This window comes from Myotis yumanensis, unplaced genomic scaffold, assembly GCF_028538775.1.
Source record: "Myotis yumanensis isolate MYYU_CA2020_CCGP unplaced genomic scaffold, mMyoYum1.0.hap1 SCAF_1, whole genome shotgun sequence".
Classification (NCBI taxonomy): Eukaryota; Metazoa; Chordata; class Mammalia; order Chiroptera; family Vespertilionidae; genus Myotis; species Myotis yumanensis.
In genome coordinates, this window is record NW_027223752.1 from 151,185,097 (window position 1) to 151,204,057 (window position 18,961).

At 39.5% G+C, this 18,961-nt stretch overlaps 1 protein-coding gene and 1 pseudogene across 1 annotated transcript in view; both read right to left on the minus strand.

Moving 5' to 3' along the window:
• Nucleotides 1-400: 400 nt before the first annotated feature.
• Nucleotides 401-18,961, minus strand: part of TACR3 (tachykinin receptor 3) — a 55,576-nt gene continuing 37,015 nt past the window's right edge. Inside the window, exons 4-5 of the mRNA XM_070429700.1 lie at nucleotides 2,184-2,380; nucleotides 401-713 (exon numbers count right to left, since the gene is read on the minus strand). Of these exons, the coding sequence (XP_070285801.1) occupies nucleotides 401-713; nucleotides 2,184-2,380 (510 nt within the window). The remainder of the gene's footprint in view (nucleotides 714-2,183; nucleotides 2,381-18,961) is intronic.
• On the minus strand, nucleotides 15,556-16,859 carry LOC139006032 (adiponectin receptor protein 2 pseudogene; annotated as a pseudogene).

Genomic DNA, 18,961 nt, shown 5'->3' on the forward strand with positions numbered 1-18,961 from the left:
TTATTTTATATAGATTTTGATTGTATTCACTCACAACATTGCATTTGAAAGCTTCTTTAATCTTTTGGAAAAATCATATGTCACTTTAGTTTCACTAATGTATGTTATAAGTTTTAAAAGGAAAACAAAGCACTTTACAAGTATTTTTCAGTTTGTTACATATAATAATTTAGAATTTTCAAAGGATGAATTTAAAGCCTGTTTTCTTTTTGAGGGAGGCAAATATCCTAGTAATGTCTTTATGATATTTATATGCTACCTTTCCCTACTGAAGCATCTCTGCCTAAAAATTGCCCTTCTCTTTCAGGAGAGTAGGCAGGACAGGACTGATACATAGTGAGGAGAAAGGGGCCTAGGCTGCCACCACGGTGGCCTCACCCTCTCACCTCAGGGAATGGATTTAGGGACACTCGTCCACGGAGGTATAGGGTGAGCTTATGAAACTGGAGGTGGTGGAGGCGGACTTGGAATTCCTGCGGGAGCAGCTATTGGAGCTTGGGTCTCTTGGTGTCGCTCTCTTCTTCTGGCTGGATTTGGCGTTGACAGAGTCGCTGGGGTCAAACACCACTGTCACCGACTCCATCCTCGTCACCGTGTACAGGCTGCTTTGCCTGGTGGGGTGGAACCTGGTGGCCTTGAGCTCCAGCTCATCATAGCTAGACACTTCGATGAAAGGACACCAGCGAAAGGCTCTCTTGAAGCCAGCTCGAAACCTGAGAAGTGGGCCACAGGGAGAAAGAGTCATGTTTTCAAGAGGAAATTTCTTTCACTGCCACAGAAAGCCCTAGGTAAGGCATTTAGCCAACTCAGTGTTTTAATCTGATTTTCTAGTCACAGTCTTAGAATTTAGGCCACAGCATTGGTACTAGTCTTTTAAGTTCTTCTTGTTTGCTTTGAATCTTAATTTACTGTCAAGGAGAAGCAAGTCTTCAAAGAGTAAAAGAACAGCGTCAGGTAATCAATATAGCAAAGAAACAGTGTACATTTATTCAATAATTGTATACATCTGCATAAGTGCAATTGAATTAGTCTTGGCACTTAAATATGACACATTTATAAATTAAAGTCTTATTTAGTGTTAGAATTAGTTGCTAAACTTGATGGGTGTTTTTTTTTTAAAGAGTTTATTTGAGCCAAACTGACAACATGTACCAGGGAGCAAGATCTCAAATGCCCCCTAATCATGATGGTTTTTATCTAATCACATGTGAAAGTGTAAAATCCTCGGCTTTGTAAACTATTAAATAAAATTGATCAAAAAAAGATGTACTGCTTGTAGGTGGCTTGAATTGATATGTGGCTTATGCAATGAGTAAAAAAAGAGTAAGAATTAATTAACAAACTTAAGGCACAGTGTGGTGGAGGCCCACTTGGGAAGAGAGCTTAGAATTTAGCTCAGGCAGTTACTTAGATGAAGTTCCGTTTCTCCTTGTGCTCAAAGTAGCTCAAAACGCATTGGTTTATTAAGGAAATTATCAGCCCTATGAAATTAACCCCACTCATCCATGTGCTGACCTTACAACTTACGTGATTTTTACCTGAAAACCACATTTTACTTTTTTTTTCTAGCCTTAAATTTAACTGTAAATATTTCTACTTCTTTCTTTTTTTTAACTTCACTTTAAAAATAGCTTTTCCCTGACCGCCTCAACTTCTTCACAACCCATTCCCATGGTGCATCCTCTCTTATTCACTGAGCTCCTTATGCAGGAAGGTAGATTGGAATTCCTCTTGTCTGTATTGTTGCCTCTATCACACTCACAGCGACATCTTCCATTTACCAGTTTATTTACAAAACACCCCTTTTAGTAGAGTACACTCACATATGCCATCATCTGTGGAGGCCTATGAAGTATCTTCATTTCTTTGAGGACCTGAGCACATCTTCAGCTCCCCCCCTTCATCATGAGTGCATCCCCTTTTCCTTGGCATATACAACTATGAAAGGCTTGGAGGGAGGATTTGGCCCCTATAAAAACTGCCCGGTTAGATTCTCTGAGAGCATTGTTTTGAGGGTGAGGTATTTTATGTAATAGGGGAGAGTCTAGAAAAATATCCAGCTCTGTGCTCCTCTCAGTGAATTTTTCCATTTTAAATTCACACCAAGAAGCTGGAACAACATTATATGCTTCCAGTGATGCCAGGAGGGACAAGAAACTGGCATTGGGCCATTTTGTTTTTACCTTTTATTCAGACAGCAGTAGATGATGGGATTGTACATGGTCGAGCTCATGGCCAGCCAAAAGCTCGCCAGGTAGACCTGCTGGATGTATTTCCACCGATTTAGTTGGTGATAGATTGCAGTGAGGATGAAGTAAATATGATAGGGCAGCCAGCAGATGGCAAATGTCACCACAACAATAATCATCATTTTTACAACCTAGAAGAAAAGAAGGAAAAGGTTATATTTGGAAAATTTAAAAGTCATGAAAAATATTACTTTCAATAGCTTCCTGAAAATCATATTTTTCCTGGCAGTGCAGTTAAATCCATAGCATGCCTACGGAATAGTCAAGATATGTTTTTAAATGGGAGGTAATAAAGGGACATTGCTATGATAAATCTCAAGGAAACATGCTTGTGTCACCATTCCATCTTTACCTAACCTGAGTGAATGGGTGGCACTAAATTAAACTGAAACAAATTTGGTTTAATAGGTCTGTCTACTAAATTTTTTCATACTTCTTTTGGGAGTTTAGAAATAATATAATGTTCAGAATACCTTAAAATAATTTTGAGGCTTACCCACAGTTAGATCAGAACACAAACTAGAGAGTCTTGACACAAATGGCCTGTATAGCACCTTAGAACTATGAAAAGATATCATCTGTGTACTGGGCTTGTCAGTTTTAAAAAAGATTTTTAAAATTGATTTTTAGAGAGAGAGGATGGGAGAGGGAGAGAGAAAAATATCTATGTGAGGGAAACATCGATTGGCTGCCTCTTGCACATCCCCTACAGGGGATACAGTCCACAACTTGGGCATGTGGCCTGATTGGGAATCAAACCAGCAACCTTTTGGTGGGTGCACAGAACAACACCCAACCAACTGAGCCCCACAGGCCAGGGCTGGACTTGTCATTTGACTACAAGCTGGAGATTCAAATGAAAGCTGGCAAGATTGAAGATCACAAGAGACACGATTCTAGAAATAGACAAAGCATGAAATGGATCAGTGTGGAAGGCAAAGCTTTCCCAAGGGCCTAATCACTGTACCATCAGGTGACTAGTACTGAGCTGATAGAAATTGGCCACCAGAGCTGAAAATCCAGATCAGTAGCTCATAGAATGTCATCATTGTCTCTACCATGTAAAGTCTTTTGTATTTAAGTCTTTTGATTTTCTCAGAATTCTTTGAATTGTATTTTTCCCCTAAAGATCTGTGTTCAGAGTTCTGCATTTTATCTCTCCTCTTTCTTATTCATATATTTGTAGAATAGAAGAGCCATATTTTATTACTACCTATGACAATGTGAATAGTGCAGGCTACTATGTTAAATATAGTATCAGCAAACGAATGTTTTTGTACAGACTGACCACAAACTCCCTAAGCGTAAACTTGCTTTCCAACAATACTAGTAGCTGAAGAGCTACATAGGCTAAGAGAGTCTTTTAAAGTGGCTTCCAATCGCCAAGTCTAGAACATGGGGAAATTAAAGCAAATGTGCAGAATTTTATTGTTAAAATGCACCTGGAACAGGAGGTATCAGAAAACTCATTATTCACATATATATGGTCTTAAGGATCTTGTTGCAAAACATTTAGTAACTTATTAGAAGGTTTCTTTTAAAAAAAATCTAAAAGACCCTAGGCATAGGCCTCTGCTCACACAATCTTGTGAAGTGATTTTAGATATATCAAACTTAGGACCCCAGGTTTCCTGTAAATGCAAAAGCAAGCTCTTGGGTGAACAAAAATTGCCTTGCTTTGTGAAATGCTGAAATGATTAAATTGAAATTGTAATCCTGTCCCTCACAAAATGTCAAGTAAAAGAGTACTTTGCAGCACAAACCTTGAGAAATGATAAACGTGAAAGTGCTGTGAGCAGTTCCCCTGTGTGGGTCATGGCTGGATAGTGGCATTAGCACAGACAGGGTATAAATGCTAAGCAGGAAAGTTGGCAGAGCTCTTGAAACTCCTGAGATTTTTAGGCAAGATAGGAGAGTGGGATAGAGATAATGCAAATCTGTCACCATGTTTTGACAAATTTTATTACAACTTGACATAAAGATTGATTGACAATGACAGATGATTACTAGAATTAGTGGGGCAATCACAATATGATATATAAAAATGTTGAATCACAATGTGTACACCTGAAGCTAATATAACTAATATAATATTGTATACCAACTATAATTAAAATAAAAATCGTTATAAGCCAAATAAAAAAAGGCAAATCTTAGAAAAAAAGACTAATCTATAAATCCTAGGCTCTGATTTTTATTATTCACTTAGTAAAGTTTGTTGAAAAGGTGAATTTTTTAAAATTTCAAATAGGGACCTTTGAATGAAAAGGAGGTAGAGAAGATACAACTGATTTCTGTATGCACTGAGGTAACAGTTAATGGTTTAATCAAGATGCAGATTAAGAGGTAGATATAAAACCTTACTTTTCTGGGGACTAAACAGGGGTTTCAGAAGGTTGTGTATTCATTTTGAGCAAACAGATGCAAACAAAGGAAATACCAGTTGACAAAGAGTGGTATCGCCAGATTGATAAATGATCTGCATTAAGTACAATAATCCTTTTTTGTAACTTTAGATTTCTGCTTTTGTAGTTCATATCCAGTATGCTCCCAAGTATCTTTCATAGTTTCAGATACAGTAAAATAAAGTAAGCTTTTGGGACTTTCTTTTGAATCTAATTAGGTGCAAATTATTGTATCAAGAGATAAGATATAACAGCCCCTGAATTTTTTTTCAAAATTTTATTGTGATAAACATCTACACTAACAAAAGAGAAAGTTGCAAATTGACCGTACCTTTGAGATGCCCACCAGCCAATCAGGAGTATGCAAATTAACCCAACAAAGATGGCAGGTTAATTTGCATACGCAGGTGCTGAGCGGCCAGGGGCGAGGCAGGACACTTGCGTCGCCATGGCAATGATGCAGGCGTTCTGCACCACCCCAGCCCCTCAGGGCCTCTGGGCAGTGTGGGAAGGCGGAAAGGAAGCTCTGGCCAGAGAGAAGGCAGTGCCGGCAGCCAAGGGAAGGAAGGCCCATTCTTGCATGAATCTTCACACATCGGGCCTCTAGTACATAATATGAGATTTATCATCTTAATCATTTTAAGTTCAGTTATACTAACTTTTTAAAAAAATTTTTAAATATATTTTATTGATTTTTTACAGAGAGGAAGAAAGAAAGGGAGAGGGATAGAGAGTTAGAAACATAAATGTGAGAGAAACATTGATCAGCTGCCTCCTGCACACCTCCTACTGGGGATGTGCCCGCAACCAAGGTACATGCCCTCGACCAGAATCGAACCCGGGACTTTTCAATTCATAGGCCAACACTCTATCCACTGAGCTAAACCGGTTAGGGCCAGTTATACTAATTAATATTGTTATGCAGCCATCTCCACCATCCATCTCTAGAACTCTTTACATCTGGTGAAATTGAAACTCTATTCCCATTAAATAACACCTCTTCATTCTCTCCTCTCCCTAGGGCCTTTACTCAAATAAAAAGAATTCTAAATGTTTTTCTTTAAGATTGATTGATATTGGGTATTCATGAAGCTGAAAGACTTATCCAGCTTCTGAGGCAATGGGATTTATTTTTCATGGTAATGTGGACATTGTAGCCATCCATTGTCCTTGGCACAGAAACTTACCAGTAGGAGGAATAAGGGAGGTGGGACAAATGAAGAAGCACTTGCAGTAACATTGCCTATTTCTTATAGTTAAGAATCCATTTTAATTATATAGGCAGGGTTGAAATGCATGTCATCCTTAGTGAGAAGCAGCTTTGGGTACCTTTTCTTCATGTATTAAAAGGAAAAAAAGACCTTTGATTTTTGTATCCTGTATAGGTTAGACTGGAATGCCTGCGGCTGTTCTTATCTGCCATGTTAAGTTAGTGCAGGATAGATGATTTTGAGGTTTGGGACATAAAAGAAAAAAAAATCAGTCTAGGAAATGAAATAAAATACTGCCAACCATAAAATAAGTTTAGGAGTTACAGTCTTCAGGGTATTATTTATTCTTTTAAAATGTCTGAATGGAAATTTAACTCTACATGACAAGGAACTTCTTGTTTTGATTAGAACCTCCTCAGAGTATATTATTGGAAGAACCATCCCATGGACCACACATACCCTATCACTTCTCTATACCTTTTGTCAGCCCAAATGTTCTCAAGTGGTAATTATATCTTTTTAGGTCAAAATTATAGGCCTGTTTATTTTAACTGCATATTAGCAAAGTAAAATATTTTTATGAGTAAGATATGAAAAAAAAACTTTAATGAAAAGCATCAAAATCTACAGTACCACTTTCTGAGGTATTTAGGTTGGGTTTTGCTGCTTCAGTTTCAAAGGCTGTGGTTAAAAATATCATTCCCAGTGAGAAAATAAGAACTAAGGAGTAAAACCTGTGAAAAAAAGTGCACAATGTTCCAGAAGAGTTGAATTTTGCCAGTAATTTCAAAATTAGATGAGCCTATAGGCATATTATTTTAGTGTTATCTGAGAAATTTAACACTGTTGCCCAATCCAAGATGTATATCTAAATAACATTAGCTTAGAGCAATACCTGTAAGTAATTATGTCAAGCCCAAACCACGAGTTTGTGTATGTAGATTTACAACGATCTATAGCAAAAGAAAGGAGTGCAGCCATCAAAAGCAAGACAAGATGAAATAGAAAAGAAGTACATTAAGGCAAAGGGAATAAAAACTGGTGTTATGGGATTATGGTTAGAGATAAAAACTTAGGCTTATTATGAACTGAATTGTGTCCCCTGAAAATTCTTTTTTAAGTTTACAAGCCCTTTTATTTATTTAAGTTTAGTTCTAGCTCTATTGAGATATAATTGGCATGTAACATTATGTAAATTAAAAATACAATATGACGATTTGATACATGTGTATATCATGAGGTGATTATCACAGTAGGATTAGTTAACAAACACCTCCACCATTTCACATAATTATCTCTCTTTTTTTTGTGGTGACTACATTTAAGATTTACTCTTTTAGTGACTTTCAAGTATATAGTACAATATTGTTAATTATAGTCATTATGCTGTACATTGGATTTCCAGAGTGTGTACATTCCATAACAGGGCAGTTGGCGGACCTGCAAGTGAGGTCCCCAGCGACTTGTGGGCTGGCTTCCAGATTTTAGTAAAAGGCTTAGTGTTTCTTACATTCATTTAAAAATCTTATGAATATATATGAACTTATTAAATCTTCATTACAAACTCTTGACCACAATATTTATCCATTTTATGGATGAGAGACTTAAAACCAAAATGGTATAGTGATTTCTCAAAATCCCAAAGGCAAGTTCATAGATAGAGTTACTGGGTACTTTAATTCTTAATTACCCAAGGTTCATTTTGTATACATTCTGCTTCTCAAGATCCCTAGAAATAGGCTTTGCTTCTTTCCTCATTTAGCATGCTCAATTACAATTAAAAATCTAATAGATATGTATTTGTCTTGTCAAGACATAGAAGAGGCTGATTCTGGAAGTAAATGTAAATAAAACATTCTCAGAGCATTATGCTAAGTGAAATAAGCCAGTCAATGAAAGAAAAATACCACATGATCTCACTCATTTATGGATAATTAAGACCATTATAAACTGATAAACAAAAATAGATACAGAGGCAGAGCAACATTGAACAGACTGTCAAACTACAGCGGGAAGGCTGGGGAAGGCTCGGGGGGTGGGTAAGAGATCAACCGAAGGACTTGTATGCATGCATATAAGCATAACCAATGGACACAAGACACTGGGGGGTATGAGAGGCGCAGAGGTGGGCAAACTTTCTGACTCGAGGGCCACAATGGGTTCTTAAACTAGACCGGAGGGCCGAAACAAAAGCATGGATGGAGTGTTTGTGTGAACTAATATAAATTCAAAGTAAACATCATTACATAAAAGGGTAGGGTCTTTTTTTTTTTTAGTTTTATTCATTTCAATCGGGCCGAATCGGCCCGCGGGCCGTAGTTTGCCCACGGCTGGGCTAGGGGAAGGTCAAGGGGAAAAAAAAAAAGGAGACATATATAATACTCCTTGTAATACTTTAAGCAATAAAACAATTAAAAAACAAACAAACCAAAACATCCTTATGTACAGTAAATCTTTGGGTATTCAAGTGCATGAATTTATATCCCTAATCTAGACCTCTCCACTACCCTTGTGTATTTTTTTCCCTTATGAACTTTAGGTATTTTGTATATTTGTTTGTGTTTTGATATATTTCTTCACTCCTCAACAGTGACAAATTCTTTTTCAACAATTGGAGTTTTAAAACTTAAAATATGATTTATTTAGTCCCATAATCCTCTTGCCATAACTCAGTGATTTTATTTTTTGTGTTTAGTTCACAAAGTACAGCTTATTCTAGCCCTCTCCTTCTTTGTCTTGTTTCTAGCAACTGATTTCCCTATGATTTTTAATTTTTTTCCAACTCTAAACTCTTCATCCTTGCATGTATTTTTATCTTTTATTTGTTATTTTTAAAATTATTATTATTTTTTTATTGATTTTCAGAGAGAAAGGGAGAGGGAGAGAGAGAGAGAAACATCACTGATGAGAGAGAATCATTGATCAGCTGCCTCCTGCACGCCACCCACTGGGGATGGAGCCCACAACCCGGGCATGTGCCCTTGACTAGAATCAAACATAGCACCCTTCAGTCCTCAGGCCGACGCTCTATCCACTGAGCCAAACTGCGTAGGACTGCATGTACCTTTAAACTGAAAGTGTTCTTTTCGGGGCTACAAATCTGCAAATCATAAAGAACGAGCAGGCTCCTCTCCTGCTGGCCAGCTATGTGTCCTCCAGGATGGCAAAGAATTGAAACTCTCAGTCTTAAAAGGAATAATGAGATGAGTAAAGCAGCGTCTTTCTCTCCTGCACTGCAGCACCCTCCACACTTCACACATCCCTCTGAGCTCTGCCCACTGTCTTATTGCAGATGCTGCATCACTCCAGAAAATTAGCCAAGTGGCAAATGAACAAGCAAAACTTTAAAAGAACCCCTTTAAGCCACCGCTGCCCCTCAGATAGGTGACTGTCTCAAAGACATCTCAAAATGTCATGTTTAAAACAAGCTCTTTCTCTTGTCCAGCTCCCCACCCCAAAGCTTTCTTCCTGTGAAGGGAATCTCGGTAAGTGGCGCCACCACCTCTCCAATACCTGAAGTTAGAGACTTAGAAGGCGGGCTTGTTTCTTTGCTTTCCCCCATTTTCACTGCCCCATTCAATACCTACAGTGGTTCTCAGCCTTCTGGCCCTTTAAATACAGTTCCTCATGTTGTGACCCAACCATAAAATTATTTTCGTTGCTACTTCATAACTGTAATGTTGCTACTGTTATGAATCGTAATGTAAATATCTGATATGCAGGATGGTCTTAGGCGACCCCTGTGAAAGGGTCGTTCGACCGGCAAAGGGGTCACGACCCACAGGTTGAGAACCGCTGAATACCTAGGAAAATCCTAATGGCCAAGTCACCAAAATACGCCTGAGCCTTTTCATGGCTTGTCATCTCTACTGCTATAACCTCTGAGAAAGCATCATTATCTTTCTCCTGAGCAACTGCAATAACCACCTAATTGGACTTTGCTTCCAAACAGCAGTTAAAGTGACTTTCTAAAATAAAACCAAATCCTCTTACTCTTGCTTAAAACTTCTGCTGTGTTTTGCTTCTCCTGCCTTATTCTCCAGTCTCACCCATCACATACTCCCTTTGGTTCTTTCTGCTCCAGCACTCTTGTTTCTGATCCTTCAAAGTATCAGCCACATTCCCTTTCCAGGCATTGCTCACCTAGTCTTTCCTGTCTGGGGTGCTCTTCATCCAGGTCTTTTCTTTCTTTCGTTTTTTATTTTTTTGGCCTTATTTCTTCTAACTGATAAAAGCTCAGCTATAGTGATATATTCTCCAGCAGGTATCACCTTGTTTAATAGTGACCCTAATACTATGACCTTGTTTAAAGGTGACCCTCATTGCAGTTATTTTTTTTTCCGTATTACTCTATTTCCTTCAGTTTCCGAGTACAATTGGTCCTTATTTTGTTACTGGAGGCCTGGTGCACAGATTCGTGCACTGGTGGAGTCCCTCAGCCTGGCCTGTGCCCTCTTGCAATCCGGGACCCCTCAGGGGATGTTGGACTGCTGGTTTTGGGCCTTCAGGGATCGGGCCAAAACCAGCAGTCTGACATCCCCCCAAGGGATGTAGTAGTGCACAAAGAAGCAAGAGGCTGGGGAGGAGCCAGAACCAGGGCCCAGTGCTGCTCTGCTCCCGCTCATCCTGGCCCCACTGTGCCTGCTGCTACCGCTGGGTAGCACTGCCTCAGAGGCAGGAGAGGCTCATGCCCTTGCAGCTGGACTTACCAGCCATGAGCCCAGCATCTGACGCCCATCCGCTGAGTGGCGCTCCTGCTGTGGGAGTGCACTGACCAGTAGAGGGTAGCTCCTGTCTTGAGCATCTGCCCCCTGGTTTTTAGTGTGGGTCATAGCTACCGGTTGAGCGGTCAAGCCGACGATCAGTAGCTTAAGGTTTTATATAGAGAGATTCTAGAGAGTCTTTGTGTCCTGCCAGAATGTAAATCCTTTGAGGGTCTTGGACACATCAGTTTTGTTTAACCTATATCTCTATAGCATAGAAGAATACACACAGCACAGGATGGCCCTCCTTTGAATAAATGAATAAATAAATACATGAATAATATAGTAATGATTGACATTCTCATATAGGGTATAGGGCTATGATAGCTTGTATAAAATATACCTTCAACCTCCTACAGGCTACTGAGAGAACATTATCAAGTTTCTCTTCAGATTCTCTCTATATTGCAAAAATTAATATTATATTGATAATTTTGCACTGTGCATTATAGTCTATAACACTGGTCATATTTTTAACAGTCATAGGTAGTGCTGGTCATAAGAGTCTTCATATAGTTAACTATGGTGCTGTGATAAATGAATGGATGAAGAACCAGGAGCTATAAGTTTTAGTCACAACTTTTCTAGCAAATTATCTGTGTGATCTTGCGGAAGTTATTTAACCTCTTTAAGTCTCAGTTTTCTCATATGTAAAATGAGATGAATCTCACAGCATTGATATAAAGGTTATTTAAAAATGATGCTTTTAAGGATCTGAGGAAAACTATCAAAATTATAATTATGTTTTAATAGCTAAAATATAATAACTGTCTTAGCTTGGGCTGCTATAATAACATATCATATAGTGTGGTGGCTTAAATAACAGACATTTATTTTCTTACAATGATCAGTTTTCAATTTTCAGCAAGGCACTGTATATGAAGGGAATTATTATCTCCTAACTGATTTTCTGCTTTTTAATCAGCATGGTAGCACTTGAAGGACCTTTTTCCTTCTTCTAATTAATATTGGCGTCCCTATTCCCATTGGTATGCAACTGCTATTCTGTCCATCATCCTCAGTTCTTTTTGGGTGCCCTTTTCCTTTACAGATTTAGCATGTGAAGCATGCCTGGTGTTTCTTTAAAGTGTCAGCAACAATCATTATCATCTAGGCTTAGTTGGCTGTGGCAAAAGGATTTAGAAATTCCTATTTCAGAGATTTGTAAAATGCTGCCAGATCATGTTGAAGAATGATGAAATAATGAAGCAGAAATAATCCGAGGTTAATACCTGAGAATAAAAAGGTAAGAAGCATTCACAATGTATTATTTCACCTGTTCTAAGTATTCCCAAATAAAAACAGATTAAAGACAGGGTTTGGAGGACTACAAAGGATTAGAAAAACCCAATCATTTGGAAATACACTGCATACAGCATGTAGAAGTACAGACACTCATAGTCCTTTTGGGATCTAATCTCTAAGCAAAGTAGGAGAGAAAAGTCTCTGAAACCTTTACAGGAATGAAATAAATCAGTAACAGGAAGACATCTGAAAAGACTTAGAACACGTAATTAAAATCACACACGTAAAGGGTTTGTGCAAAATAGCGTGACAGAAAACAACAACATTACTTTTCTATTTATAAGCTCTCCTGACTTGATGGAAAGTGAAATTGAGTATATAAAGGATATTTTGTTTGCTGAGACAGGGAATAGATATAGATGGGAATTTGCAAGTTTGGAATTATTTAAATAACAGGGCTACAGTTTGAATAGAAGGAACAGTGCTAAGTTTGTCTTGAAAAATTGTGGGTGAGAGGTTTTTCTGGAGCACAGAAATGTATTAAGGAGGTGACCACAAGCAGGGAAGGGGAAAGGTGGAGAAGGAGATAAAGAGGAAAAGACATACACACAATTGCCTGAGGGGTATGAAGTTCTGAGAGGCAAACCCCCTTTGAACTAATTTACAAAATCCTCAGTGAAATTCATTTTTCATTCAGGACACACAAAAATGAAAAACAGTGATATGTGACGTTTGCTAAAATCTTGGTCACAAAAAATAATGGTAAATAGAAACTGTAGATTACTGGGAACAGGCTATCATAAAAAACTGAAGGGGTTAAAGTTACTTATAGGCACTATGTTGCAGGGAGGAAGTTGTCCTGCTAGGCACTTTATTTTTTTTTAAATATATTTTATTGATTTCTTACAGAGAGGAAGGGAGAGGGACAGAGAGTTAGAAACATCAATGAGAGAGAAACATCGACCAGCTGCCTCCTGCACACCCCCCACTGGGGATGCGCCAGCAACCAAGGCACATGCCCCTGACCAGAATCGAACCCGGGACCCTTCAGTCCGCAGGCTGACGCTCCATCCACTGAGCCAACCCAGCTATGGCATGCTAGGCACTTTAAATAATGGTATTGTCCATTTCTGCAAAGATTATGTAAAAATGGAAAGGTGCAATAATTTTAACAGAAACTGTTTCTTCTAAGGCAGGAATGAAGAAAGAGCTAGAATAGAAAGTAAAATGAAAAGGGCTCAGTAGCTAACTGCCAACAAGGGATGAGAAAAAGAAGGAAAATATCCAAGTCAAACAAACAGAGAATTAGTTTCCTCAATTTCCTTTCAGCTAAAGGATGAACTGTTATAGAATGGAGTGAAGAGAAGCACCACCCTAGTTCCTCAATTAATACTACTCACACTTGCCAAGACCTCACATCTGCAAAACAGAGCAGAGATCCTCGTTAGCTCCAGGAAGCTACCAGAAACTATGAAATGACTTAATCAGAGGGACACATTTCTAAAAATCTTAAGTAATGACTTTGTTATAGACTGAATTGTGTCCCCCTAAAATTCATATGGTAAAGCCCTAACCCTCAAGTACTTCAGAATGTGACTATCTCTAGAGATAGGTCTTTAAGGAGCTAATTATATTTCAATGAGGTCATATAGATCAGTGGTTCCCAACGTGGAGCACACACCCCATGGGGGGGCCATTTGATTTTTAAGGGGGGCAATTTAAGAATGAGTTATTAATAGTGAATTTTTTTACATTTCTTATGGTACTAGGTTCCTCATGCACGGTATATAAATACATATTGTGACATATTTATGTATTTCAGTTCTCTATTATATGTTTGAAGACTTTATTTGCTATTTTTTCATATCACTTCATATTATTTTTTAAACAATTTCTTAGTGATTTCTTCCTCAGTATTTCACCTGTCCTTTTGTTCTTTTATTTTTCTCTTTCATGGATTCCATGCTCTTTGGAAGCTTGTTTAGAACAAATTAATGGCCTTTTAGGCTTTCTCCACATGAATAGGAGTGCACTTTTTGAATAATAAGAATTACATGTCATGGGGGGGAGGGGGGTGGTGGGCATCAAGATTTTAGAGATGCTTGGGTGGGGCATAGTTAAAAAAAAAAGATTGGGAACCACTGATATAGATGGACCTTAATTTAATAAGACTGGTGTCCTAATACGAAGAGGGGACGAGGATGCAGACAAAGATAGAGGGAAGACCACATGAAGACACTAGAAGACGGCCATCTACAAGACAGGGAAAGAGACCTTGAAGGAACCAACCTGATGACACCTTGATCTTCTAGTGTCAAGAACTGCAGGAGGGTACATTTCTTTTTTTAAGGCATTTAGTCTGTGGTACCTTGTGTAGCATCTCTAACAAAACCAATAGACTCTTCTTTCCACTTTCCCTCACTCATCACCTCATCCACTTCTAAATCATATGTGGCAGATATCATGACATATGACTTATATTTGTATTCTGTTACTTAACCAAGGTGAGCCATATACTTATACATTGTCATTCAGCTAGCTGCTTCTGTAACCGAAATAGCTAACTTAATCGAGCATATATTATTCATTACTTCCAGCAGAGACAGCCCTTGACTATGTCAATCCCTGTGTCCTAGATGTCAACCAAAGGGACACGGGGAAAGAAAAGCCTGTCCTTTGTGTATCCTTTGGGTTTCTGGAAAAAAAATTTTGTTTTCAGAAAAAAACATTTATAGCAGATTTTATTAGTTGAGAGTATGGGGCAAAATGGGGGACTTGTGGAAATGTTTGTTAGGCTAGTAAGTATGCTATGGAGATTTGCAACACTTATACCTAAGAGTGTACTGTGGAGTGTACTAGATGCTATCTGTCATCCGGTGATCAGCATTATTTGACCAGGCACTTTATATTTGATGCTAATGCAGTCAGTCCTGCACAACACTGAAGCAGTTTTCTCCTCTATGAAATAAAGAAGGTGTCCCCCCTTCAGCATAATTTAATGTTGAGGAAATTTGGAATTTTATAATGAGTAGCATATGTATAATACAAACTTTTTACTTACTAGAATTATTTGTTTACTGGAATGCTATATCAATAATCTATACAATAGGAATACTCATATATTTTTCTTGTGGCAAGGTGAAGAAATATTTTTATTCAGTGAAATAAGGAAATATTTCAAGAACAGTTTAATTCACTCTGTAATAGAAAAGTAAGCCTCATGTTCAGTCCTGAGATTATTAATATACTCTTGAAGACATTCCCTTTGACCTGAAGATTCAGTCTTCCTCTTTGTACTGGGATGAAGAGCAGAGTACTGAGGAAGCTTAAATTCTAAAACTGGCTCTCCCTTTTAATGATTTTGACCTTTAGCAAATCACATACATAACAGCACATTTTTCTATGCATAAAATGAGAAGGTCATTGATTCATAAAGCCTTATTCTTTCCTTCATTTTTCCATTCATCTGCCCATCCATCCATTTATCTATCTATCCATTCAACCCAGAAGGCATTATGCTAGGCACTGAGGACACAATGGCGAGTAAAGTACATTTTTTGTTCAGTATTCTACAACAGAGTTGAGAATTTACCAGTGATAAAATTCCACATTTCTTTCTTTTTTTTTTTTGCTGGACATATTCTCCCCTTTATTTTGCTATTATTTCAGTTACATGCAGGAAGGGAAAAGCCTGCAGGTGCAGCAGGCCCTGGTTCAGGGTCCCAGCCCTGGTTACTGCAGGTGTCACAGTGCATCCTCTTCACTGCAACCTCCACCGATCATGAAGCGGAACTCCTGGAGGTTTGAGACTCCATGGAAGTGAACAAAAGCGCCAGCAACCACAAAGATGTGGAAGAGCTGATGAGAGTGAAACCAGATGTCACACTTGCCAGGAAAGAAGCTTTCGGGAATGCGGGCAGCATACAGGGCAGCCCCCGTGATATAGAGACTGGCCATCAGCATCAACCAGCCCATCTGTCCTATGGTGGCAGCCTTCAGGAACCCCTCCAAGATGATATAGTGCAAGGCAGGAATGATTCCACTCAGGCCAAGTCCCAAAAACACTCCTGCTCGTACTCCTCGATACTGGGGGATGGCAAACATGTCCCACTGGGAGACTATAATGGTTGCGATGCCCAGCACACAGACGATAATCAAGTAGATGAAGCAAGCTTGTGGGTTACAGTAGAACGAATAATAAAGCCAAGGAACAAAACTTCCCATAATCAGAAGAGCAATACCAGAGTAATCCAGTTTAGAGAAGAGTCGGGAGACCCCTTCTGAGTGGCAGTAGACTGTGTGGAAGAGCCATGAAAAAGAAAGGCAGAGAATGGCCCCCAAGAAGAATAAGCCAAAGACCACCTTTTCTTGCAGAGGGGCCACAAAGAAGATGTTTGGGCGAAACATATAAAAGATCCCCAGGCACAGGAAGAATACACAACCTAAGAGATGTGTCCAGATGTTGCCTGTCTCCGTGTGTATTCTGAAAATGCTCTGAAAACAGGCCCGGAAAGAAGGCATAGGGGGCCGGTGTCCATGTAAAAGGTACTCATTATCCTTGAGCCAGTCTGGTAGGACATCATGAGGGATTACTCGCCATCGACCTTCCCAAACCTTGCAAACAAACTCTTCCATTCTTTCCATAGCATGATGGGCTTGTAAAAGAGGGGACATGCCCATAAACCCCTCCTCTTCCTGAGAAGCTTCATCATTACACTCACGTTCCTCAGAGCTTTTTTTATGATGGGTAGAAAGAACAGATGCCTCTAAAACAGGCTCCAAATCTCCTTGGTGATTGTCATTATTACCTCTCCTTGTACCATCAAGTTGGAGTCCTTTTCTGAGCCGTATTTCTGGCTCTGGAGTCCTAATGTACTCCAATCCGTTTTTCGCTGTCTGGTTCATGGGATACACAAGGCTTTCTTACAAAGAGACCTTTCTTTCTGTCCCTTCTTCTTGGGAGGGTGGACTCTCAGGACAGTGTGTTGACCCTAAGGGTCCCTGTTTGGGTGCCAGAGGTCCAGGGGTCCCCAAAGGTGTGGACGGAGTCGGCGAAGAAGGAATGACACAGAGACAGCCTTCAGTTGACCAGCAGCCTAGCCAGGATCTCTAGCCAGGATCTCCAGCCAAGTTCTGGTCGGGATCTCCAGCGAAGTTCTGGTTAGGATCTGATGTTTATTGTCTTGTTACATCTGTATTTATACCAGTCGATTTTAATCCTGTCAATTTCTATTGCAAAGGTTAGGGCGTTTCTTATCTCCATTCCAGGGAGTAAAGATTATGTAGCTTAAGCGTGATTGTTTGTAGTTAAAGTGATTAACTGCCCGCCTGGCACTTAGTTAAGGGGTTGTATCCCCTCCCTAACCTCAGGGAAAAATCCCCACCTGGGGAAACAACCTTTCTTGGAGAGGTGACCTTGGTTAAAACACATGGCGCTAAGAAGAGCAAACATATTAAGAACAATATGCTCTATATGCCAGGTCCCTTGAAACATATGCTGTGCAGATGTTTCTTTCCTGCAGCGACTGTGTCATGCAGCAAGGATGGACCGGCTTCCGGCAGTTACATAACAGTTTCTCTTAATAGGTTATGGCGTTTGAAACTGTACAATGTTTTCTGTTGGTTGTGTTTACATATTCTCCCATTTGGAAAGAGCAATGACCTTTGTTGGCTGACATGACTTACCATATTTTTCCATGTATAAGTCGCCCCCACTTTTCCAACCCAAAATTAAGAAATCAATATTTTAAACATTTTGCTGGTTTTCCTCTTAAGGCCTTCTTCTTTTTTGGCACCTTAAGAAGTTGTTCTTAATCAGAAAGGATATGTGCACCCATATGTTCATAGCAGCATAACTCACCATAGCTAAGATCTGGAAACAGCCTAAGTGCCCATCAGTAGATGAATGGAGTAGAAAATTGTGGTGGTACATCTACACGATGAAATACTATGCTGCAGCATCTATCTATTTTTTGACATCTTTGTATGCTGAGAGCGCTCCGGTTCCTGTTACATCTGCACATTCTCCAATTATGGCATCAGCTGATGTCAGTAACAATAAGGTTCATCATTGGAGGAAGCCTGTTTGATGAGGTATGCACCCGCATGGCTCCCTCCTTCGTTAACTTCCGTGTATAAGATGTCCGATTTTCAATCAGGAGCAAAGGGCTCTTGTCCAGTTCGTAGCGCCAAAGTCGAAAGGAGAACCTTCCACAAAGATCTGGCACAGGACTGCAGGAGCCAGGACCTGACCCAGCAGCAAACGGCTCTTCTCCATTCTGAACAGCCAAAAGGGGAAGCTGAATCTCCCCAAGGATCTCTCCACACAGCGAGGCATAGGACTGCCTCCACATTTCTTACAGATATTTACTTTAACCTAATTTAAACCACCTTATTTTTTCCTTTTCTTTTTTTGTATACTCTAACAGTATTGGAACTTATTATTCAATGAAGTTTAATTTTTAAACTGAAGACTTGTAAAGGGTTATTAGACAATGTATCATTGTGAATATAAGTAAGTACTTCATGTATTCACACATAACCTAGTTAAAACTGAAAGGACAGAACGGGACTGATAGCTGTGTCCCTAGCTCCTCTTCCAAGAAAAAGACACAGAATGTATCAGTTACTCAGCCTGCCCTTATCTCAGTCAATAGGAATGCAAGGGAAACAAACCCAAGGCCAAAAGTATGCTGACCACCCCCCTGTCTTTGTGTAACCAGACCCTAGCTGCACCCTGCCCTTGAGTCACTAGTCCCCGGCCCTCACTCAACCAACTGGAATCGGCCAAATCAGTGGTCCAAGTGAGCCCTCACCCCCCAACCCCAAGCCCTATAAAATCTTTGTTTTTTCGAGACTCAGGGCTCTCTCGCATCCTGCCGCTGCGTCAGTGGAGGCAGAGGGACCAAGCTCAGCTTGAATAAAGGCTCTATGCTTTTGCATTGGACTCGGCACTCCCTGGTGGTTCTGTTGGGGGTCTTGAAATCTGGGCATAACAAAACTACTTAAATTTACATTAAAAACTACGCAAGCAAAGCAGAACAGGAGAATATGGATAACATGTAGAAATGGGCATTAGTCTTAGAACG